Here is a 24,387-nt window from a genome sequence, read left to right as displayed (position 1 = left end):
ACGAACCCTGTAGATCAAACAGGGACCCAGAAGGCTGTAAAAGCAAAGGGTTAAAGATAACAAAATACATAAACCCTAGTAAAAGGCAAGTCTGAATTGTGATAATAAATCGTGAGGAAAACTAAAAGGGGAACACTCTGGAACTAGTAACAACAAACCCACACCTAATAATCAATGGAAAATGAATGCAGAAGTGTAGTGGAAAACATGGAGTGGAATCTCAATAAAGTAGGATCAGGAGCAGGGAAAATGATATCACAAAAGGAAACCTTTCCCACCCAATCCAAGGAGAAAAGGCAGTAACTAATTCTACGAAAGTAAATATTAATACATCCTGCTTTTCAGTAACCAGGACAGCATAAAGGGACAGAAAACACCGGCAAACTGGGCTGCATCAAATAGTAAAGTACAGAGAAAGGCTGTCTGCAGACAGAGGAAGACAGAAAGGGAAATTCAGAAAGCATAAATCAAATAAGCGCATAAATCCGAAATCCAGGACAGAGGAACAAGATACAGGAACTAGTAACTGGGCACAAAGCTAGGAACAGGAACTAGGTCCAAGGCATGGAACTAGGAACAAGGAACTGGAACTAGATACTTGGCACAATATCTATGAACAAGGAACTGGAACTAGGTACAAAGCACAGAAACTAGGAACAAGGAACTGGAAATAGATACTTGGCTCAATATCTATGAACAGGGAACTGGAACTAGGTACAAGGCACAGAAACTAAGTACAGGAAACAGGGACTAGTCACAACAGGAACACTGCTACAATGACCAGCGCCGGACTGAAGCAAACTGAGGCTTTTAAAGCTGCTTAACGAGCACACCCCTCAGGCGTGCCGCCTGCTGCACCTGCAGCCACAGGTGTTGCCTATCCTCCTCCCAGCATTGTGCTGCAAGGGAGGAGATGATGCAGTGAGCCAGGCATTCTGGGAAGCAGGAGGTGAAGCAGTGAGCCAAGGCATTCTGGGAAGCATAGTCATTTGATTTAAGTAGCATGCCGGATGCCAGGGAGGAGATGAAGCAGTGAGCCAGGCATTCTGGGAAGCAGGAGGTGAAACAGTGAGCCAAGGCATTCTGGGAAACATAGTCATTTGATTTAAATAGCATGCTGGCTGCCAAAAACCAGGAATGGATCCGGAAGGGAAGTAAGGTTTTAACGCTCCCCATTCATCAGAACACTGTAGCATAGGGTTCGAAGGAAATGTCCAGTAAGGAATAAACCCCAGAACATGCCCCCAAGTGGCGGGGACGGGAACGAAGGGAGCGAGAACGGGAGCGAAGAGAGCGAGCCGTGACACTTACACGCTCTACGTTCTACAAAACACCCACGCCCCCGCGGCTCTGCGCGTCTCAACGCTACTGCTCGCCGTAGCTGGACGTGTGCTGTCGGAGTTTGCTTGGGGCTAATTTCCTGAATTCTATTTCCAGGTTCCTTGATTCCTCCTCCTTTCCTTTCATCCTTCAAACTTTACCGAGCTTTCCTGGATTTTTCACCCGCGTTCGAGTCACGGCTTCTGTGCCTCCGCGCGCGGACATTGTTCCTTCATGGTTCCATCCCGGACAATCTGAACGAAGCACACTGGAATCCAAAGACCCGCGCACAGGCTTATACAAATCCCGGACCGTGCGAAAGAAGTCACAAAAGAAGGTCGCAAGCAAACAGGAAAAATAGGTGAGAAGGGGAGAGACTTGTGACAGTACCAGCCCTGACCCACCCAACCTGAAAGTCAGCAAAAGAAAGTGGGTGGGGAGTTGACCAAAGCAGTACACATCACTGGTCGCCTTTCCAGTGCACACTCCACCAGAGCTAGGTCCTCTTGCATTACCCAAAGGCGGGGGAGGAGCAGGGTATCCAGGATGATGACCCGCTGAGCCAGGGGCATGGACAGACCTGTATGTGGCAAAACTGACCATATTGTTCGGACCTGTCCCGATCAGCCACCATGAAAACCAGTGGATACCAGCTATTGTTATAGTAGCCTAGCAAGATGGACCAAGAGGAGTGGTGGCTTGACCCAGAAGACCAAGTCAAGTGACCAGAATAACAGCTAGAAATGCTCACTCAGGCATCCGGGGAAATAAACCCTTTATATCGTGATCCAAGTAGATGGGCAGAGAGTGACAGCTTTGTCAGACTCCAGGAATAAGCAAACTGCAAATTCTGGCTAACCAGATATTCCCTGATCAAATTCTTGGTAGGGTCCAGTACCCATCACCTGCGGCTATGATGGAGATAGAACCTATTCAAAGGAAAAAATGAAGGGGTGCTGGTGGAGTCTGACGTAATCCCTGTGTTTACGTAAGAACCTATTCTCCGAACAGACTGTCCAGATTTTCCAAAACATATTGAAAAAGAGCGAAAGCTGTGACAAGACACTGAAACGTCTAGAACATCAGCGCCAGTCAGAAGATGCTGAGGGCAGAAAGGTCTGGCTGTTTGGTTGATGTAGAACAGAGTCAAGAAATATTGCCTCTGGGAAAAGGGAGTGTCTGCCAATGATCTTTGCCCCATAACCAACCCAAACACCCCTTGGCGAGCTGTAATGTAGGGAACCACGGAAACCAGAGAGAATGTAATGGAATTTATTTTATTTATTTTGTGTATTTGTAAAGCGCCTAAGCTCGAAGGCATCAGGGCGCTGTTTTAACCAGTTACACAGGTGAGAGGGCTAAGGGAAGAGAAAAAATTACAAAAATACACAATATGTTCATTTGTGGCACGAAGTTGAGACTGCTGATATCCATGGATATTTGGAAGAACATTGGGTTTGCTGCAAGAGAGAGATCCACACTGAACACCAGCGCCGTCCAGTGAGGGCCCTGCTTGACTACGTTTGCAGGGACCCATATCAACGAGGTCCTGTGAAGAGGGAGATTCTGGCACAGACAAACCTCAGTCCACACATTGAATCCAAGATGGTGGCACTACATAAAATAAGCTCAGCTATTGGGGCCACGACATGCTTTGCTAGTCAGTTAATCCAGCGAGGGTGTTAAATTGGTGAGCGGGCATCTCCCAGGCAAGGCCCACACAGCCTGAAGGGAACTACTAGGTCTAATACAGTCTTAATAGCTTGATACCTCACCCACGTTTAGATGAGCCAGGGTACCAGATATGGTGGCAACAGGTGTTACAGAATCAAAGCAGATGTGTGACATCCTGACAATAAAGGCATTGTATTAGGGCACAAAACAAATGCGTGGCACTTAAAACCCTGTGACTCTTTTCCCACCATAGAAGCTGAAGGGAGAGAGAGAGAAGGTCTGAGGGCCATCCTTCTGAGAGGAGCCTTATTAGTTTGTGTATTATTTGAGAAACTCCTCTTAGTGATGTCAGTTAAAACGAATCCCTCATGTTCTGTTGTTTATAATAAAACTAGTGATCCATGTATCTTAGCTATGATTTGTCTCTTGTTCCCTTACGTTGACCTCATGTTCGCTATTTCCCACCGTTCCCTGCGGCCATTTGAACAGGAGTCTGGATGCTGTGGTTCTATTTCCAGAATCCAATAGGCCCTGACTCTTATATGGTCCTACCTTTAGAGGGAAATGATATCATGCAAGAGGGGGTTATATGTTATTCTTTTTTCCTAAATTGTGGAGTTTTCCAGATATCCATTGCTTGTTGTAGTTGAAGCAGGGTGTTGGTTTTCTATGTTCTCTGCCACTCGTTCGCTTTCTTCAGGTAGAATTCCCCCACCTCCTGTTTCCATAGTTCAAGGTTGGTGTTTGAAGGGACAGTTCTGGGCCAGAGGTCCACAATCTCCACACCAAAAACACTGTAATGGGCGTGGGTGTTCAGCTGGCTTTTCCATCCATAACATTTGCTTTAACAGGTCTTTCCTTCTGTTGAAAGTTTCACCCAGAAGCTTTGCTGGGCAGTGATTTTTCAGTCGAGGTTTGAAAGCCAGTTTCTTTAATCCTGGCCAGCCTTGGTGATTGGAATGACTTCGCAACTTGTATTCAAGCTTCATTTACCCATTGGTTGGCTGATGCAATGTTGATTGCTTCCTCCAGGGGCGGGTGATGGTGTTGCCAAACTCATGTATGTATGTATGGGCATTGATGTTGTCTCCATACATAGCTCTATGGTCCTACCCTTTTCTATAAGGCCCTGAATCAAGTCATTTCCCGATGGCAGAATTGTCTTTGGGCTTCCCCTGAACTTAAGTGGAAAGCTCATAGGTTTAGCTGGAAAGTCTCTTCATCAAATCCAAAGATCTCTAGGATGGGTTTCTTGATGTCCTCCTAGATGCCATTTACTCTTGGGGTTGTCACCTGATAGTGAATGAAACAACTAAGTTCCCAATTTGGGAACTCATGTCCCCTGCACACTTTCTAGTATCTGGGAAAACCAGATCAATAATTCATAGATGATTTGCAAAATGTGTCATTTCTTTTTTATCACAAGATTTCAAGTTAGCTCGATTAGAAAAGGAAATTGTTAAAAAAAATAGACTTTTAATCAGATGAGGTCACGAGAACCAATCTTCAATTTATTCGTGATGTAGAAGCTGTGGAGGGCCCAACGCGTTTCGAGTGAATCAACACTCTTCATCAGGGGCAAATCAAGGTTCTAAAAAACATATGTATAGTCATTTTTAGATCAATGTTTAAACATCATATTCATCTCAAAATAGTTTTTTGAAAAATATGCATTTTAATCATTGTGAAAGGTGTTCTAAACATCATAGCAATAGATGGAAGAGCTCATATTTTTCTGTCTTACAAAAATGTACAGACTCACATTGTTCATTAACATAAAACACATGTCCATTCAGTTCACTTCGACTAAATTATGGTCAGCAACCCATTCAAAAAAGTCCTATGGAAATACTGTATATTCCATTAGCCAATTAAAAAAAGGGGGAAGAAAACAAAGAAAAGAGAGTAGTAACATGGGTGTAGCTTAATAAAGCAAGAGCTGATAAATAACCAGTACTAACCTTGTGATCGTAGTTTTTATGAATTAAATGGGAGGATGTCTGCAACAGAAGCAGGAATCTCAGGTTTTAACTCGGGGGTGCGAGTCGATAGGGTTGGGAACTTTAGCTCTATCTGAAAGACAACGGTAGTGCAGTGGTTCACCACAGGTGATCCTTGTTGTAATTTAGTTAAAAAAAGGCAACGTGTGTACAAATGCCACTTACATGTGTCCCAGCAGTAGAAAAAGATGTTTTCAACTGGTGGAAAGTAACTTATGGGTCATTATGTATCATCATCACCATCTCTGGAGGGACCCCAGTTCTTTGAGGGAAGTAGCTAAGTCCAATTTCTAAAGAAAAAGATCGAGAAAACACAGCTGAAATGTGATTCCCAATAGCTAAATATAGGGCAAGGTGTGGGCTAGCTTGACAGCCTACTAATGGTCAAAGAATAATGCACTTACCTAAAGTCGCCGTCGGAACAGCACGGAATCAGGAAGAAGCAGGTTCGTCCTATTCCATCCTGAGCGACGGCGGCGAATTTATGACGGGTATGCCCGTGACTACATTGCGCGTATGCGTGTGCGACATCATCAACGGGATTGAATAGGGTTAAGGTTATGTTTTTAGGGTGTAGGGAGCGTAGCCTGTAGATAAAGGCTCAGCAATCCTGGTTAGTACGGATACTAATTAGGGCTGTCTCTTGATAACCAGTACGATCATACCAGCTGTCATTGCTTACCTAGTGACATCATCACGCTCGCGCGTGGGTGACGTCACATGTAAACAAAGAAGCCCGTCGTACTAAGATATAAGGCTAATGAGTATTGCAACTTAATATGCCATCTTACAAATACAGCATTCAGCTGTCAAATGGTGGACGGCCCATTGTGAGCAGGTGTGTAGTATTAAATGATAAGCATGTTAATGTATTGGAAATGTTCCACTGATCATGAAAAGTGGGGGCTTGCGGTGACTGGTCTAGAGTATATTGCGAATTCTAAAATGGCCTCAGGCTCAATGGATGGAAAGGTTGCATATAATGCTGATCTCAATGCTAAATCTCAAGATAATAAGGAAACAGGCTTAAAACCGGGTATCCCTCTAGGTTGTGCTCGGCACTTTAGTTTGCAAAAAAACATGGGATAGACCACCTGATAGACCAGCTGCATCTCATCCATCATCAAGAGAGGCATTTCGTGGTCTCAGCTTTCTTCTGTCTAGCTAGCATTCTGGTTTACTCCTTGAAAGATGGCGACAAATTATAATTCTTAATATGGAGCATATTTATTTACAATGTTGTCTGGATGTAAAGCAAACATTTCATAGTTTTGGAACTCTCTCCTGATACAATTTTAAGTGCTGTACTTTACTGTGTGGCTTAAATACACTCCTTAGCACAGAAATGCTGCTCTAAGAATTTCTTCTCTGAATGAACGTTCATGGCAGTGTTTTACAGGAAGCAAGTGTCCAGTGTAGGTGTTATCCTGTTTTTTCCTCCACGTTAGGCATTGCGTGCTTCCTGCTTCTGACTCTGCAGTCTAGTTGTTTTCTACCAAATCATTTGACCAGGATTTGAAAGCATTAAAGTCCTGCCTGCCCTTTTAGAGCTCTTTCCATGCTTGTTGTCCTACCCGCTACCGTATCAGGTCTTTGGTAATGCCTGCGGTCTGTTTTTTTATGTTGGGGTCCATTCAACACATAGCCCCACCTGAGGCATTGGGAATGTTCACTCCAGTTCCTAGAATGCTGTTTTGCATTGCCTGGTTAGTCAAGGTATTTGCGCACTTCAGTCAGATTTCATCATAAAAAAGCTTTCTGCAAGCTTATTACATCACATAGTATTGCCTGGTTCATGGGATACAGATTATCAAAGACAGTGCCCAGACATTTGTAATCAGCATGCATGATTAAGGGTTCTCAAGGAAATTATGCAACGGCTTCACATGCACTTTAAAAAACAGGCTTGCTCTCCAGTGTGGATCCAGGCAAACTTGAGGTTTTATTCCCTGAGAGAAAAGAGGGCACCATGTCTATTGCCAAAATGGATGTCCCTACTCATTCTCTGAAAACTAAGATTGAAGGCTATGAGTAGGCCAACCATTCACCAAAGAATCGGCTCCCTCATTAGCCCTATGTAGGCCAACCATTCACCAAGGATGCTGCTCTCTCATTGGCCTCATGTAGACCAACCATTCACCAAGGATGCTGCTCTCTCATTGGCCTCATGTAGACCAACCATTAACCAAGGATGCTGCTCTCTCATTGGCCTCATGTAGACCAACCATTAACCAAGGATGCTGCTCTCTCAATGGCCTCATATAATAGGTGGTAATTGAGCAGGACAGTCTAGGTCTATGTATCTGGCAAAAAGCCTGCCTGCATTCGATGGGTTTAAAATTTGGGTTTGTACAAATACTACGACTTAAACATTTCCCCTATACCGAATACGGCGCCTTTGTACCATACTAAAATCCTGACCCCCATTACTCTGACTAATGGAAGCAGGGTTGTTTTCCCCGCTCCTGTTACTCAGATTAATGGGGTTCGGCGGTTTTGGGGGTGTCCCCTGCTTCCATTAGATGATAGTGGGCGGCAATACAGAGAAAAGTAAAACAACATTTTAAAAAAGAAAAAGGGTCCTACAGCGCCAGTTCAGACACGCAGGGATACAGTGGGTAGGGGGGGGGGGCGGGTAGGGGGATGTGGGGCACAGTGATGTATGTGATCACTGCGCAGTGCCATAATGGATGTCGGCTTTTTGAAAGTCGACATTGTGGGCAGCCGGTGCAGTGATCTTGCTGCTGATTGCCAGCCCTCTTTGGTGTCTTGGCAGGAAAAGGCGCGAGAGATGTGAGCCACTAGCTAAAAAGAGTAATGACAGCCCATCATTGGGTTTTCAGGGAGTGCTATAATCCAAAGCGTCATTGAGATGTCAAGGACTACTTCCAGGGGAAATATTTAATACATGTGCAATGTGTTGCAGGAAGGAATCAGAATTGCTTCTAAGGATACTTGACTGGCATGGATCTCTGGGCAGTGGATGGGGTTAATAGTTTAAATTAGCAATTCTATCGTCTAGACATTCTGTAGACAAAAAGTCGGGGCTATGTCCATATTAGCTCATGCTAGATTTAATCAATGAGCCTTGTTGGAATAGGGTGTCATTTTACAGTGTGTTCGACGATGTTGTCACAGATGTCCTCAATCTTATTAAAGGAAAATATGTGATTTTATTTGTACTTATCTTGTAAGGCAACACATGTGCATAGATTTCAGGTCAGAACCAAAAACGTTCACCTTAGTGTCATCACAAAGGTATGCTATTGAAAGGTGCCCATGTAATAGAGGTGTCTGAAAAAAAAGAGACCCTATAAATCCAGCCTCGTGCGGTCTTCAGTTGTTTACTAGGGCTCTCATCAAAGGAACACTGCTGGAGCCACTTAAGTGGAAGCTCACGCTGATGTTGGTGGCCACAGTATTTCTTCCTCCGTGACCATATGATGGAAAAGCAATATCATTCACAGACCACCAATTAGCCACAAAGAACCAGGAATTTCCTTGGTATCCATCACTGTGTGCAGCAGAGCTTTGCCGTGCATATGCTACCGCCAAGTGATTTCAAAATGGCGCCTTGGCTTTTTGAGTCCTTGTCAACCACTGACAAAATGTTGACTGGGCCCCCCAATACCAACAGGGAAATAATAATTAGGGAAACATGGGGGGTATCACCAGAAGGCAGAGAACACCTGTGGAAGAAAGAAAAAATAGGGAGAATAACCAATCACAGTCAGAGAAGTCAGGGAATAAACACTTGGGGCATTATTTAGTGAACAAGGCCATCAACAACCATATAAAAGCGCTCAGGGCACTGCAGGGATAGGCAGTGAACAGGCTACCGACCGGAACAGGAAGTGTACAGAGAAGGATTCAGAAAAAGCTGAAATCCTGCTGTGGGCTACATCTCAGACACTTGCAGAGACTAGACCCAGAGGAGAAGAGGAATCTGAAAGCCTGATAAAAGCTACAAAAGAGACACTGGCAGAGACCAAACCAAAAGAAGGCGAGAAAACTAAAATCCTCAGTGAAAGCTGAAAGCCTGTGCATCTCAGACACTGGGGGAAACCAGGCAGAGAGAGTAAAGAAAGCTTGCTTAGAGCTAGAACTCAGAGACTATCAGAGAACAGGCCAAATAAGAGAGAAAACCTGCTGGAAACTATATCTCAGATATTAGAGGAGACCAGTGGTCGAAGTGTAAAAAAAGAAGTAGTGGAACTATGTTACCTGCTGGCCTGCACCCACTCTCCACAAACCCCATCACCACACCCCCTCTCACACACAATACAAACCCCCAAACACATGTGCCTGATGTTTAGGGAAACGCTCAGTGCAGTGCACTGAAAATGCAAGCTGCAACGTCTTCCTACACTTTTATTTTAAAACGAAACCATTCCGGAACGGTTTCTTTTTAAAATAAAGGTATAGGAGCTGTAAAACGTAATTTTAAAAAGTAGAGGAGCACCGCTCCCGGCCGCTCCCACCACTTCGACCACTGGAGGAGACAATACTAAAAATTAACAAGAGAGTACCTTGTGGCTTGTGGGTGACAATACCACAGCCTGACAAAAACCCTCAGCAAGGGGGAAGACATACTCGCTGGGAAGATTTTATCTAATGATACTGTGCTTCACCCCAGAGGATGACCCATGGCTTAAATGATGATCCTATATTTAATTTACATTTTTGTCCAGAGCTGGCCGTTATCAGAGGGTGTCCGAGAGTCTTTGAAAGCTCAAAAATTCAAAAGGGAGGAGGGGAAGACTAAGTTTCCAAGACAGGATAGGAGGATAGGAAGAATAGGATAGACAGAGGGCGGTAGGGGAGGTCTGACTGGACTAGGTGTGGGAAAAGGGACATGTTTTGATTATTTTTCAGGAAGTGATGATCGAGGGTGGAACATTGTTGTGGAGGTTGACAGGCATTATAAGGCAAGAGGAGAGAAGTACTTTCTGGTAGGTGAAGTTAAGAAGCTAGCTAGGAGCCATGATCCTGAGCTTGTGAAGCCAAGAAGTGAGCTAAGCGCTATATTCCCAAGACTCCAATTTAAACCTTTTAGCAATGGGTGCAATATCCCTGAAACTCTTCATTACATTAGTGAGTTCTGGAAGGACCAGTGAACCCTTAGTTAGGTTTGGCAGTATATTGAGTAACCCCATACTGACACCTTATAATATTGTTATCCTGATTGTGTTGCACAATAGGCCCTAAAGCACAGGTTAGCAACCTGTGACTCACCAGATGTTTGGACTACAACTAACATCAATCCTTGTCAGCATAGTCAATGGTGAAGTATTATGGGAGTTGTAGTCCAAACCATCTGGAGATCTGCAGGTTGCAGACCCATGTCCTAGAGGCATTAATCTGACCCATCCAGTCATAGCTAATAAAGACTGTTGAATGATACAGTCTGACTTGTGTGTTTGGGTGATTCTATGTCACACAACCCTTATTATCATATCTTAACCAACACAAACTCCAGCAACCTCCAGCACATTGCAACACTGACACACCATCCACATATCACAGCTTTCACCAACTTCTGCCATCAGCAAAGAAATCACATCATCACCAACTCGGCCACATCCCAACCCACAACACCTTTATCAACCGCCTTCGCATCCTTCCTATCAACAAACCCCAAACAGTATCAATGTCTGGCTCTCTTTAACTCGAGCACTCATCCGTGCTACACAACACGCAAAAGGCTGAACCATCACTCAATCCAACAATCGCCAACCATCAGTAAGTCACAGCCGTTATGCCCTACCAACTATTAGCAGATATGAAGCATATACATTTCAGTTCCTCCATATCTTCCCACCAGTCATGACAATAACCCACGTCCACCAGTCACATACACCATGGCAACGCTGCACTGCTTAAGAGTCTGCAGACCTGGATGAAAAGCATAAAGAGTAGAGGGAATCACCAGAACAAACACCAGAGGTGGGGAGGTTAGCAGTGGTTATGTCCTCTCTAGTTCTAGTATCATCAAGGTCTACATTGTAATGCCCAGGTCAGTTATGGAAACCTCGAGCTACTTCTGGTACCACGCATCCCATGTGGATTGCGTTTAGGTTACCTGTTATGATGATTTGTTGGATTGTTTTAATACATGTGAAGCTACACTGATTTGGTTGGTCTTTGAAGCAGTTTGTGCTCCATGATTTAGTACCTTTAAGCCGGCTAATCTTCCCTGATATCTGTCTAGAAGTCCTAATCACAGTGCAGGCCATTTGCCAGCTATCATGTCAGACTAACGTCTCTTGCCTTTGTCAGGCATAACTGTGAACTGCCATCTTCCAAGCAGTTCAAATCAAACCTACAGGCCACCCTGTCCTCGCGCGACCTATCAAAACCACGACTACCCCTTTCCTAGCTCTCAATTTCTATTTCTCCTGATCAGCATCCTTTAGTAGACACCAATCTTTCCCGGGGCAGTTTAACCTGCCCCAACCAGTCCTAATTGTAGATCACTGCAGCCCAACTCCTCCTGAGCCTCACACATTTCTGAGCCCCATCCTTTCCACTATCCCATCAATTAAACTATCGCCAGCCTTTCCTCAACTCCCCTTATCACTGAAGCTCCACTCATGTTCCTCTCCACGAAGCATCATTACGGTGCAACCTCTCCCCATCCATCAATTATAACCTTAAACTGATCCCACACAGCCAGGCCCATCATAAGTAAAAGCCAACTTCTGCTCTGTTCCACCAGTCACTGAAGCCCAGCCTAACTCAAGATATCCCAAAACCTAGTGTCAAACCTGAATCCACATCTGCACCAATCATAACCACAACAAAATGTACGTCAAGCTCCACTAATTATACCTTAAGCTCCATCTCTCCAGCTCTGTCAAAGGTATTTTCCAACCTCTTGCAAGTCCCATTAATCATACTGACAGACCAGATCCACCACACTTTGGGCCTCATCACGAGTTGGGCGCTAATAGCGCTGGTGTTATTAGCCCTACCGCCAAACCCACCGGCGCTATTAGCGCCGGATCACGGGTTTGGCGTAACGGGTATTGCCCATTCCCCATTAAGCCCATTTGGGAATTCCCCATTCCCCATTGGGCTCAATGGGGACATTTCACACTTTTACTGCCGGCGGATTTCCCGCCGCCGGTAAACGCGCCGAAAATCTTCAAATTCTCATCAGATTACCTCCCAGCTCAGAGCTGGGGGGAAATCAGCCTTACCCGTGATTTGGCGGACCCTTAAATCCGGCAGTAAAAGCGCTAATGCTGGATTTAAGGGCTACCGCCAAACTCGTGATGAGGCCCAATGTCATCTATTGCTCTGAGGCCCAACAGCCCTATTTACAGGGAATTCTGATACTGCTGGCCATTATAATTACAATACAGACTAACGTCCCCCATGTCTATGGATGATAAACCTGACCACAGCTCTTCAATACCAATTATACTAGCTCAACCAATCATCCAATCATTAGACCCGCCCATCACCCCGATCTCCACCAATAATTGTATTCTAAACCCTCTCCATTTCCAATCATCATAACCATGGATGACCTTCTCACCACCAGGTTAACAATGCACACAGCTGTTTAACCCTTCAAGGCACACTTTCAATGTAGTTGAGGAACCACTCTTAGATGTTCTATGTAGCGAGGGGGACTTGTTTGTGGTGGTGCGCATGAGCTCATGTGTCACTTTGTTCTTCAGATGCCGTGGTTCAAAGGCTGGAAGGTTGAGCGCAAGGAAGGGAATGCCAGTGGTGTGTCGCTGCTAGAAGCATTGGACACCATCCTGCCCCCCTCTCGCCCGACGGACAAACCCCTTCGCCTTCCTCTACAGGATGTCTACAAGATTGGAGGTATGGTTATTGCCTATTCCTCACTGTGAGGTTATTTTGCAGCTTCAGTAGGTTGGAGGATTAGTCTGTGGCACTCAAGGTTTGAGGCCAAGCTTCTCAGCAAAGCTGGGATAGTCAGTCTGGCTTGAAGTGGCAACATTATTGAGGAGAAGGAAACCTTACTCTCTATTTGGTAGATGGCTCAGCGCGACAGAGCTTTTCTTCTTAGGTTATGGGAAGACACAATTAAATAAGCAATTCAAGCAGAGAAAATAATGTCAATGTAAGGAAAATTGCACTCAAATAACAACCATAGTTAAGCTGAATTTATTAATTCGTTGGATATTCAACCCTGACCAATGGAAATCTTCTTATCCCCATAATCATCTCACTTTTTAATAGAAATATTGAATTGGTAAATTCTTGTGACCTGGGTCAAAACTACAGCAGTGGATTAACCAGTTGTTTAAAATCAGAGAACTGTCCAAGTCTGAACGTGGAGGTAGTGTCATGGCTATCTCAGCTGGTGACGGGCCTCCGATCGTGGGTTGAGCGCTCACCTCTTACATGGGGCCAGCCTGCATCTTGCATGTTCACATCCCAGCAGGCATCATTCAGCCCTTCAGCCTTCTGACGCCCTACATGTGTGTAGCAGTACATTGGTGATAATTGCATCTGTTATTACTGTGCCTAGAAATGGGCGGAGTCCAGCAAGATGCTCCTCTGCCTTCCCCATATGTACAGCTTTCTGTTGCTTTGCAGCTAGGTATGTGCTTTATTAATCGAATACATAAATCCCTACATTTGTAAGTCAGTATTCCAGGTGGATCGATTGAGCCAATCGTGTAAGGAAGAATTCCGAGTAGCGGCTTAGACGCAGGAGCTCTGAGGAGCATGGAGGAAAGGATCTCTCGGTAGGCTGTGCCCAGGTTTTGAAGCAGCCCTAAACAGCCAGGCTCCTTGGAGAGGGTGTTGCTGGGTCTGGAAAAGATCCAGGGCTACGCTAATGTCGGGGCTGTCGGGACTCGGGGCTAGCTAGCATTTTGGTTGTAGGCCCTGAGATTCTATCTGGGGCTACAACCAAAAGACCTGGGGCTATTGCTCCCTAAGCCCCTCCCTAGCAAACGCTTCTCCGTCTCTTCTGCAAAAACCCTTCTGCATAGGCATTTAAACCCTGAGCAGGAAGTGCTCCCCACTGGAGTCTACGTTTTTGATCTTCAGTTTATGCAGCGCTTCGCTCGTGGCAGGAATGTTTGTAGAGGCGTGTCTCTGTAGGCGCCGTTCATGGCCGCTTTGTGCAGAACCCAAAGTGTCCATGCAGTGCTTAGTCCCAGCGTCTACTGGTCCTCCGTTCAGCAGGGGCATGGCGAATCAGAACAGGGATTCAGGTAAGAGATAGCTCAATTTCATCACCCTGAAGGATTGCAGGCTGCAGACTGTTTATTTATGTATTGGTCATTTGTAAAGCACCTAAGCACAAAGCACAAATGTTTCAAAATGCTTCAAGGCAGGGGAGGAACAAGGGAAAGATGCATTAAGAATAATAATAACCACTCTTGCAGGGACTTGAGTTGTTCAGAATGGGCAAGTGTCATGCGTTATAATGGTACAGATATATAACACTTTAGAGTACATAGAGAATATCCATCAGATATATATATATATATATCATACGGACATGGCAGCATCTCAGAGCTAGTAACATAAATGAGGAAAGAAGGGTGGGGGGAGGGGCAGTGACAGACAGGAAGAAGGTAAAGAGGGTAAGAAGAAGGCAGGGGGGGGGAAGGGTGACTAGCCGTCAGGGATTACATTAACCCAAGGCAAAGCTATGCAGAAGGTGCAGGATACAGGAAGCACTAAGCCATGCATGAGCAGATGGAAGCGCTCCTAGATTCCAGTTTGCCCAGAAGCATGAGAATCAATACTAATGGCCAGGTGCATAGCAAGTAGGGCACGTCAGGGTAAATAACATCCTTGAAGACCGTCAATGAGCCTTTCAGTGAGACAGGGGGAAAGAGACAGCAATGTCACAATGCAAACATTCGCCGATGCATCCTTAGGCCGGTGGCCAGAAGTGCTTACCAGGCAAGGAGGCAAGCGGTAATACGGGCTCTAAGAGCACAGTGCACAGGGTGAACAGTCAGGCGGGCAGCAGTAGGGACACCTCCCTGTGCCAGACAGGGACAGACAACGGCCGGCATCGATGCCGTCGAGGAGGAAGTTGGTGCAGCCAGCCAATGGCAAGCTTCCTCTGAGCCTGGGCAGGCAGGATTAGCTGTTACAATTGTTGCGTGGGGCGACCATGATGGAAAAGGTCACCCCGCCGGCTTCTGCATAAGAAAGCACTGCATGGTGCAGATATAGTCAGCCTCGGAAGAAGGAGTGGAAAGGAGGCTCACCCCAGCCTGCAGTCATTTATATGCAATGCCTTTGAGGGGGCCATCGTTCACCTGCTGGCATCGATGTCATCGAGGAGGAAGTTCCAAATACTCTAGATAAGATGAGAGTCTCTGATCTATCATCGAGATTAGTTTGGGGGAAAGGCTTATGCTTCCAGGTAGAGCAGGGGTCTTCTGCTTCCTGCAATTCTTGAGATGTTTTGGACTACGACTCCTGTGATCCCTCACACTTGACTATACTCTCTAGGGCGCAGGGGCGTTGTAGTCAAACATTTCTGGAGAGCCAAAGGATGCAGACCCCTGCTTTAGAGCATGAACAGAAAGATCTCTGGGAATCTTCAACTCTGGAACAGAATTAGGGTCATTTCCTCTGTGACGTGTCAGGTTTCTGACTCTGTCCCAGAGTTCTTCCTCCCCTTTCCATAGTCGGATCATGAGATAAGAAAAGCTTGGAAGATAGAGGTTCTGGAAAACTGCATTGCTTTCCCTACAACCCCTGTTTCTGTTCCGCCATGGACAAGAGAAAAGGCATCTAATGAGCCTGTTAGACACTAGGGGAGCCAAATCCATATGACCCCCTCCAATTCACTGAGCAGGGAAAGGACGTTCTGAAGGAAAACCCCCACTAGTCAACACAAAAGTCTGTTAACAAATCATTGAAACAGCCCTGAAAACAACGTGGGAAACACAATTCGAAATTCCCATGGCTAAGGCAGGAGAGCAGGCCAAACGAAAGGAAAAAGCCCTCGGACTCACCACGTGTGCCTGGAAGCAGAGCAGCAGATCAGCAACCAAATGCTGGAAGCACATGGTGTGACTTCAACATGGCCACCTGCCCTTTTAATGTTTTCCTTCCAATGTTTAGGACTACAAAGCTCCTCTCCCAATCAGATCACTGTACAGAAATCCCTGACCACTTAACCAATCCGATACTTGCTATATGGCCGAGGCCCTGTACAAAGGTCAGTTACCAGAGCAGGAGGGTGGTTTGAACAGAAAGCAACAGTCTAGACCATCTTTGGAGACGTTATATCATAAGGAGAAAGAGTGGGTTTAGGAGAGCAGAGGCAGCTGTGATACCAGAGCCATCGCAGGGGCAAGAGTCAGCAAAGGGACAAGAGAAAACCAAGGGGACTGGGGCTATGGGGAGGCTTGAGAGAGTTGAAAGGTCACTAGAGCTGGGAGCTACAGGAGGTCCAGGGGCTGGAAACAACTGCAGGGGTAGACGTACCAGAGAGACCTGCAGCTGCCTGGTAGAGAGAGGCAAAGGAACCTTTTGCTGAGAAGGGCACCATATTGAATATGTGTTAGTAGGGGAGAAAGAGAAGGGGGAATCCATGGCATAGTGAGAAAGGCACGCTGTCCGTTAGAGTGAGAAGGGCAATATAGCCCTTAGGATAGAGAATGGGAGGGCAAGAGAAATGTCACTGATGAGAAGGGCACCACCTCTCATTTTTTTTAAATATACATTGGGCATTTAGATGGCACTTATAGAAAGTCGAGAGCCATCCCTTTTAGTGGAAGGCAATAACAAACCCATGTGAAAGACACTATCTCTCTGGTGTGGACTACAAATAATCAGCAGGGCACTATACCCTTGTGAAGAGGGCCTGCAACAAAGAAGCATCAGCGTGCTATATCCATGGACTGTGCCCTGATATAAGAAGCTGATGGGTGCTATATCCCTGAGACTAATTTGAAAAAAAAGCGGAAGGAGTTATATCCCTGAGACTGACCTTATACAAGAAGCTGCACATATCCCTGAGACTGTAACTGGAAACAACTAACTGGGGTGCTAGATTCCTGATACTGAGTCCTGAAACACGAAGCTGCGGGTGCTATATCCCGGATAGCGAGTCGAGTCCTGAAACATGAAGCTGAGGGTGCTATATCCCTTATATCGATTCCTTAAACACGAAGCTGAGGGTGCTATATCCCGATACTGAGTCCTTAAACACGAAGCATAGGGTGCTATATCCCCAAGACTGTGACCTGAAACAAGAAGCTGCACATATCCCTGAGATTGTGACTGGAAACAAGTAACTGGGGATGCTATATCCCTGATACCGAGTCCTGAAACACGAAGCTGAGGGTGCTATATCCCTGATACCGAGTCCTGAAACACGAAGCTGAGGGTGCTATATCCCTGATACCGGGTCCTGAAACACGAAGCTGAGGGTGCTATATACCTGATACCGGGTCCTGAAACACGTAGCTGAGGGTGCTATATCCCTGATACAGAGTCCTGAAACACAAAGCTGAGGGTGCTATATCCCTGATACCGAGTCCTGAAACACGAAGCTGCGGGTGCTAAATCTCTGATAGCGAGTCCTGAAACACGAAGCTGAGGGTGCTATATCCCTGATACCGAGTCCTGAAACACGAAGCTGAGGGTGCTATATCCCTGATACCGAGTCCTGAAACACGAAGCTGAGGGTGCTATATCCCTGATAGTGAGTCCTGAAACATGAGGCTGAGAGTGCTATATCCCTGATACCGAGTTGTGAAACACGAAGCTGCGGGTGCTATATCCCTGATACCCAGTCCTGAAACATGAAGCTGCGGGTGCTAAATCCCTGATACAGAGTTCTTAAACATGAAGCTGAGGGTCCTATATCTATGACACTGTGTCCTGAAACAAAAATCTGGGGGTGCTATATCCCTGATATCGAGTCCTGAAACATGAAGCTAAGAGTGCTATATCCCTGATACTGTGTGCTGAAATAAAAAAGCTGAGGGTGCTCTATCCCTGAGACTGTGACATGAAACAAGAAGGGTAGGGTCCTTTATTCGAGAATGTGTTGTGCGCAAGAGATCCTGTTGGAAATGTGCATCCCCTTGGTAGGTATTGCACTGACACTATTGGTTGATACAGTATGACACTTTTGATGCAGAACAATCCCAAGCAGAGAGTACCCTTTGTCTTGAGGAGAAACCCTGAGGCCCTGTCAGTGCTTATCCCACCCCTTCCTATTTGTAGACTTGATCCAAGAGGTATGTCGGGTGCCAGAGGCTGTGCAATATCATTAGGGACCGCGAGGGTGCCAATATCCCTAGTAGAGTAGCAACCCTGACCCCATCCCAGCAGGCCAAGCCAGCTCATCAAGATGGCATCCTGACTACTTTCTATTCTACCAATATGCTCATTCTTAAGGCTGCAAAGAAAGAATGTGTAAGTCCGAAAGGACGGTAGAAGGGACCTAGCATGCTGATCCTGGTTTGCCTCATGAAGACAACGCCAATGGGTAAGCCGCCATCTTGGCTAACCGTCCAGGCAGAGGTGGAAGGAAGGAGAACGGGGCATCCTTGCAGTAACCTACCTCCCAAGCATGGATGTGCAGCTACCCAGGAAGGTTTAGCTGTAGAGAAAGCGCAGAACCTCGGATCGCTGCTCTTGAGAGGTACATCTTATCCATATCTTCTCCTGCAATTTAAAATCAGCCTCTGCGATGCTATTTGTAATCCCTGGCGCTGGTCCTTGACTGTCTGCGCCACAATCCAGGCGACGGATACCCACCTACAGTGTAGAAAGGCGCCTGCGTCTGTCCTCTTTCCTCAATAATCCTGCCATCTCGCTGGTGTTTGGTTGAGTGGGGCAACGAGTGCTAGGAAGCTGTTCTGATGGTGTCAGTGAACTTTGCAAAGGTTGCGTGCTTACAATACATAACATAACCTATTCCAAACCTACAACCCTGAAGTACAATGATACCCCAACTATAGTTTGGCAGCTGGGAATCTGGGGGCATCAGGACACACTTGTTTAGAGTCTTTGTAAAGCAGTTCAACCGACCTTTCAAGAAATCCACAGGTGTAGACACTCCCCGCATAAGATGAGTCGTTTGTGGGGGGATCCAGAACAGAGTAGACTGATCTACACAATGAACCCCCATATCTCAGAGAAATCCATAGAGTGATGGATGAAACGGCTGGACCCAATGCTCCAGGACCACTGGGCATTACTCTGGGTAGCATTCCATAGCATTGTTTTTAGCTCGTGTGGCCCCCCACATAAGGGCAACACGCATAGGTAGGTGGGTGTTGTGCCCCCACAGCCAGATACCCAGCCAACGTACAGTCTTCCCTCCACTGCTAAGCCACACCATCCCTGCGTGGCAATACAAACTGCCCCAGTCATGTTCGACCTCATGGCCAGCAACCCCACATGGACTGGTGCACACCGCCTATGCACAGTACCAGTTAGGTTAGTGGAGTGCACACTCTGTATCGTTTTTCATGCAGCCGAAATCTCTTGTGTGGGTGTGTGCGCCCCACTTATGCTAAACAGATTGCACAAGCAACTATGACCCAAACCATTCAGTGCTTGCCTAAGCCAAAATGTATTTTCAATGCCATGTTTCGTGCTGTTCCAGGGGCTTTCTCAAGGCTCTTGGCAAGATTATGCACTTGTCATATCCGTTTTCTATTACCAGTGTGACACCTGAGGCGATGAGATGAGGGTTATTGTTATTGTTATTGTTATTTTGCATTTATATAGCGCCTTATATACCATTGGTATGGTCCGAAGGCGCTGGTAGGTTGAACGCCCTTGGGAACCGAGGTTCGGGTCAGTGGAGAGATTAGAGAGGGTCAAAGGTGCGTGTGCGCACCAGGTATGTGTGCAGCTGGTGCGGAATTTCTGTGGTAGCTGCTTCCTAGCGATAGGTGTGGTGGTTGAGGAGTCAGGAGTATGTGTTCGATCTGGCAGGAGATTATCCAGTCCGAGTGAGGCAGCGTTAGGCCTGACGAGAACGCTTGGCTGGGGGTGAGAAACCAGCAATGTTTACTTAGAGTGATGGGGAGTGAGCGGCGGATGTTGATATGAGAACAGATATACCGAATGGTGTCATAGTATCTCTGTGTTCTACTTGAGTGGTGGTGTAAGGAGAGAGTAAGCGTGGGGTGTGAAATGAAGTATGCTCTTACAACGGTTCCTTGCGTTCCACATCAAAGTCTGCACATTACGCAGTTCAGGGGGGTCCGGTCCGGGCGATGTGTTTTGTTTCTCATCTGCTCTTATGCACTATTCATCGGGTCGGCAAATTCTTCCGTATAGCGTACTCCTCCATCTAGCATGGAGGAGTACGCTAATCATGCGCTCTGGTCCATTCATTCATTTGTTTCGTGCGTTCACCCGCTCCCAGGCTCATCTGTTACGCACTCAATCGCATCAGATGCTCATCCGCCACTTGTCAGTTCTGCATTCATCAGCTCCGTTCACTCTTCCGTACAATGTACTTAACTGTTTTGTGTACACTCGTTTTCTCGCTCTTATTTCTCGTTCGTTCGACGCATACCCGTTCTCTCGCCATACTCAGCCGCTTACTACACTCGGTCGCCCGACATACTCAGCTGCTTGCGATACTCAGCCGCTCGCTACATTCCATCGCTCGTCAGATTCAGCCGATAGCTGTACTCAGCCGTTTCCTCAGCTCCTCCGCGGTCCATGTTCTTCCCCTCATTACACTCAACCGTTTTCTACATTCATGTGCTCTCCATATTCATTCAGCCGCATTCTACACTCATGTGTTCTCCACATTCATCTGTCCACCACATTTATTGGCTCTTCATATTCGTTCGCTCTGTACGCTCACCGCCCTCCACAGTCATCCGCCTTCCGCAGTCATCCGCCCTCCGCAGTCATCCGCCCTCTGCAGTCATCCGCCCTCCGCAGTCATCCGCCCTCCGCAGTCATCCGCCCTCCACAGTCATCCGCCATCCACAGTCATCCGCCCTCTACAGTCATCCGCCCTCTACAGTCATCCGCCCTCCACAGTCATCCGCCCTCCATAGTCATCCGTCTTCCACGGTCATCCGCCATCCACACTCATCTTCCAAAGGCAACCGCCCCTCCACAGTCATCCGCCCTCCACAGTTATCTGCCCTCCACAGTCATCTGCCCTCCACAGTCATCCGCCCTCAACAGTTATCCGCCCTCCACAGTCATCCGCCCTCCACGGCCATCCGCCCTCCACGGTCATCCGCCCTCCACGGTCATCTTCCACAGGCATCCGCCCTCCACACTCATCTTCCACAGGCATCCGCCCTCTACAGTCTTCCGCCATCCACACCCATCTTCCACAGGCATTCGCCCTCCACAGTCGTCCGCCCTCCACAGTTATCTGCCTTCCACGGTCATCTGACCTCCACTGTCATCTGCCTTCCACGGTCATCTGCCCTCCACCGTCATCTGCCCTCCACCGTCATCTGCCCTCCACCGTCAATCTGCCCTCCACCGTCATCTGCCCTCCACCGTCATCTGCCTTCCACCGTCATCTGCCCTCCACCGTCATCTGCCCTCCACCGTCATCCGCCCTCCACCGTCATCCGCCCTCCACCGTCATCCGCCCTCCACCGTCATCCGCCCTCCACCGTCATCTGCCGTCCACCGTCATCCGCCCTCCACTGTCATCCGCCCTCCACCGTCATCCGCCCTCCGCCGTCATCCGCCCTCCGCCGTCATCCGCCCTCCGCCGTCATCCGCCTTCCACCGTCATCCACCCTCCACCGTCATCCGCCCTCCGCCGTCATCCGCCCTCCGCCTTCATCCGCCCTCCACCGTCATCCGCTCTCCACAGACATCCGCTCTCCACAGACATCCGCCCTCCACAGTCATCTACCACAGGCATCCACCTTCCACATTCATCCGCCCTGCTCAGTCGTCCGCCCTCCACAGTCATCCGCGCTCCACAGTCATGTTCCACAGGCATACACCCTCCACAGGCATACGCCCTCCACAGTCGACCGCCCTGCCCAGTCATCCGCCCTGCCCAGTTGTCCGCCCTCTACAGTCATTCGTCCTCCATAGTCATCCGCCCTCCACAGTCACTTTCTACACATAGCCGCTCTCCATACTCGGACCGCTTTCTACAGTCAATTGGTTTACACACTCATCCGTCACCCCCATTGATTTTGCTCGTATTATTCATCGGGTCTCCAGACCCAACCGTCTTCCAGACGCACTTGTCAACCGCTTTCATCCTCCACATTCATTTATACTTGTCTAGAATCATCTTTATTCATTCGCCCTTCTCACTTATCCGTTCACCACACTCAGCTCGTCCACGCTCTATTTTTCTTTTGTCCAGTGATCAATTCGTGTTATTGACTTCACTGTTTAGATCTAGATTACTCGTTATAATTTCTTTTGTGAACATTTGATACAATCCGTTTTTTTTTTTTTTTGTTTTGGTATTGCTTTAGGTGCTTCGCTGGGTCGGTGTTATTTTGATGATGCTAGCACGGAACCGGTTGGTTAACGGAAAGAGCCAGGTTTTCAGTAGTTTGCGGAAAGCTGTTAGCTCCTCGGTTAGCCTGATGTGGGGTGGGAGAGAGTTCCACAGGGTTGGGGCTAGGGCTGAGAATGATGCTCCGCCTAACCTGACTGAGTTAGTCTTAGGAATTACTAGGAGGCCGGCTGTGCTTGATCTGAGGGTGCGAGTGGGGTGATAAGCTATTAGTTTTCCTTGAAGATATTGCGGTCCAGTTTTATGTACTGCTCGATGGGTGAGGCATAAGGTTTTGAAAGCTACCCTACGGGCTACTGGAAGCCAGTGCAGTGTCTTGAGGGCTGGGGATACGTGGTCTCTTGGACCAAGCGCAAGTAACACTTTGGCCGCTGCGTTTTGTGCTCTTTGAAATTTGTTCATTTGGTAGGCATGGATTCCGAGGTATAGGGGGTTGCCGTAGTCCAGCCGTGAGATGACGATTGATTGTACCGCAGAGACTCTGTTAGGAAATGATAGATATGGAAAGACGCGCCTACGATTTTTGAGGTGGTAGTGGCAGGACTTTGAGACATTGTTGACTTGGCGCGAGAGTGTTAGGTCAGAGTCTAGGGTGCAATCAAGATTTTTCACTGTGTTGGAGGGTATCGGTGAGTTGCCCATGGCAGTTGGCCAGGGTAGAGGGTGCGGGAGAAGATCTGGGTTGCCGCACACCATGATTTCTGTTTTGGAGGGGTTTAACAAGAGGTGGTTTTGGGTCATCCAGCGTTCAATGTCAAGGAGGCAGGATGCCAGGTCTGGTCGTGAGTTAGGATTCGTGTTCAGGAATTTTAGAATTAGTTGTGTGTCATCGGCGTAATTGTAACATAGGATGTTGAATTATCGGTGGGAGGGCGGTCAAGTAGAGATTGAAGAGGAGGGCAGATAGACACGCTCCTTGTGGGACTCCTGTGTCGACTGGTCGGGCTTGGGAGGTGAAGTTGGAGTTGTCTCCCAGAGACTGGTCGCGATGCCCCTAGTCTTAAGCAGCTGACAAGAGCCTTGAGAAAGCGCGGGGATCCGTGATGACCATGTGGGGAGCAAGGCACTAAAAATGAAGCCTCTTGCACAAGCACTTAACTGTGGGATCTCTTCTTTCTCATGTTTTGGCCTCATTGGGCTGCATCTGTGATCTGCAGCATGACTGCGCAGGCGCAGTGAACTTGGCACCAACCTCTGGCCATACGCCCATATTCAGAACTCACTGAAAAGTATCAGCTTTTATGTAACACTTTTCACCTCGGTGTCACTGATGGAGCCAGCAAAGCAACTATTATCATCTACAAAACAAAACGCAAAGCAAGGCCTAATTTTTATAGAACACTTCTTAATGTAGAGGATGTTTCTTAGTTCACGTATTTCTGACAAATGATAGGCGTCAGTAAGATTTGCTTGTGATCAAACAGCTTGGTTGGCTCTTTGGAGCCAAGATAGTACCCATCTCTCTGGCAATAATGAAGAGAACTTTGGCGGCAGTCTCCGTCTCCCATACACGTGTTCTTGTGCATCCGCCCATATCCTTTGCTCGACAGTGCCATGTCATTTATTTGCCCACATAGGAGTACCGTTCCCATAACAGAACTCATCACATGTCCCACCGACGCCAGTTACCCTCCACTGCAGTATCCGGCTGAAGGCACGACAGACTCGCACTCCCCCCACTCCCCCCACTCCCTTACTTTAAGTGAACAAAGAAGGCAGTCTATTTGGTGGCCTTGAGCTATCCGGCTTTGTCTCGAAAACTAGGATGAAAGACGGAAACCCATAGTCATAAGCTAAGTTACATACCCCCCCTGTTTCTATTACACCGGATCGAGGTTTATTTCACCACTCTTTGGAATATATATATATACAAATAAATACATATTAAGCTGATCAAATTCTTAGAACAAGTTACTTATGTAGTACATT

General features: G+C 47.2%; 1 protein-coding gene across 4 annotated transcripts in view; it reads left to right on the top strand.

The window, feature by feature from the left end:
• Positions 1-24,387, top strand: part of EEF1A2 (eukaryotic translation elongation factor 1 alpha 2) — a 142,318-nt gene that overhangs the window by 79,691 nt on the left and 38,240 nt on the right. For all 4 annotated transcript variants that reach the window (XM_069650813.1, XM_069650815.1, XM_069650816.1 and 1 more), the window contains exon 5: positions 12,683-12,833. In XM_069650813.1, the coding sequence (XP_069506914.1) occupies positions 12,683-12,833 (151 nt within the window). The remainder of the gene's footprint in view (positions 1-12,682; positions 12,834-24,387) is intronic.

This window comes from Ambystoma mexicanum, chromosome 3p, assembly GCF_040938575.1.
Source record: "Ambystoma mexicanum isolate Mex_15411 chromosome 3p, UKY_AmexF1_1, whole genome shotgun sequence".
Classification (NCBI taxonomy): domain Eukaryota; kingdom Metazoa; phylum Chordata; class Amphibia; order Caudata; family Ambystomatidae; genus Ambystoma; species Ambystoma mexicanum.
The sequence above is the reverse complement of the archived record's forward strand: the minus strand, read 5'-3'. Positions and strand labels throughout refer to the sequence as shown.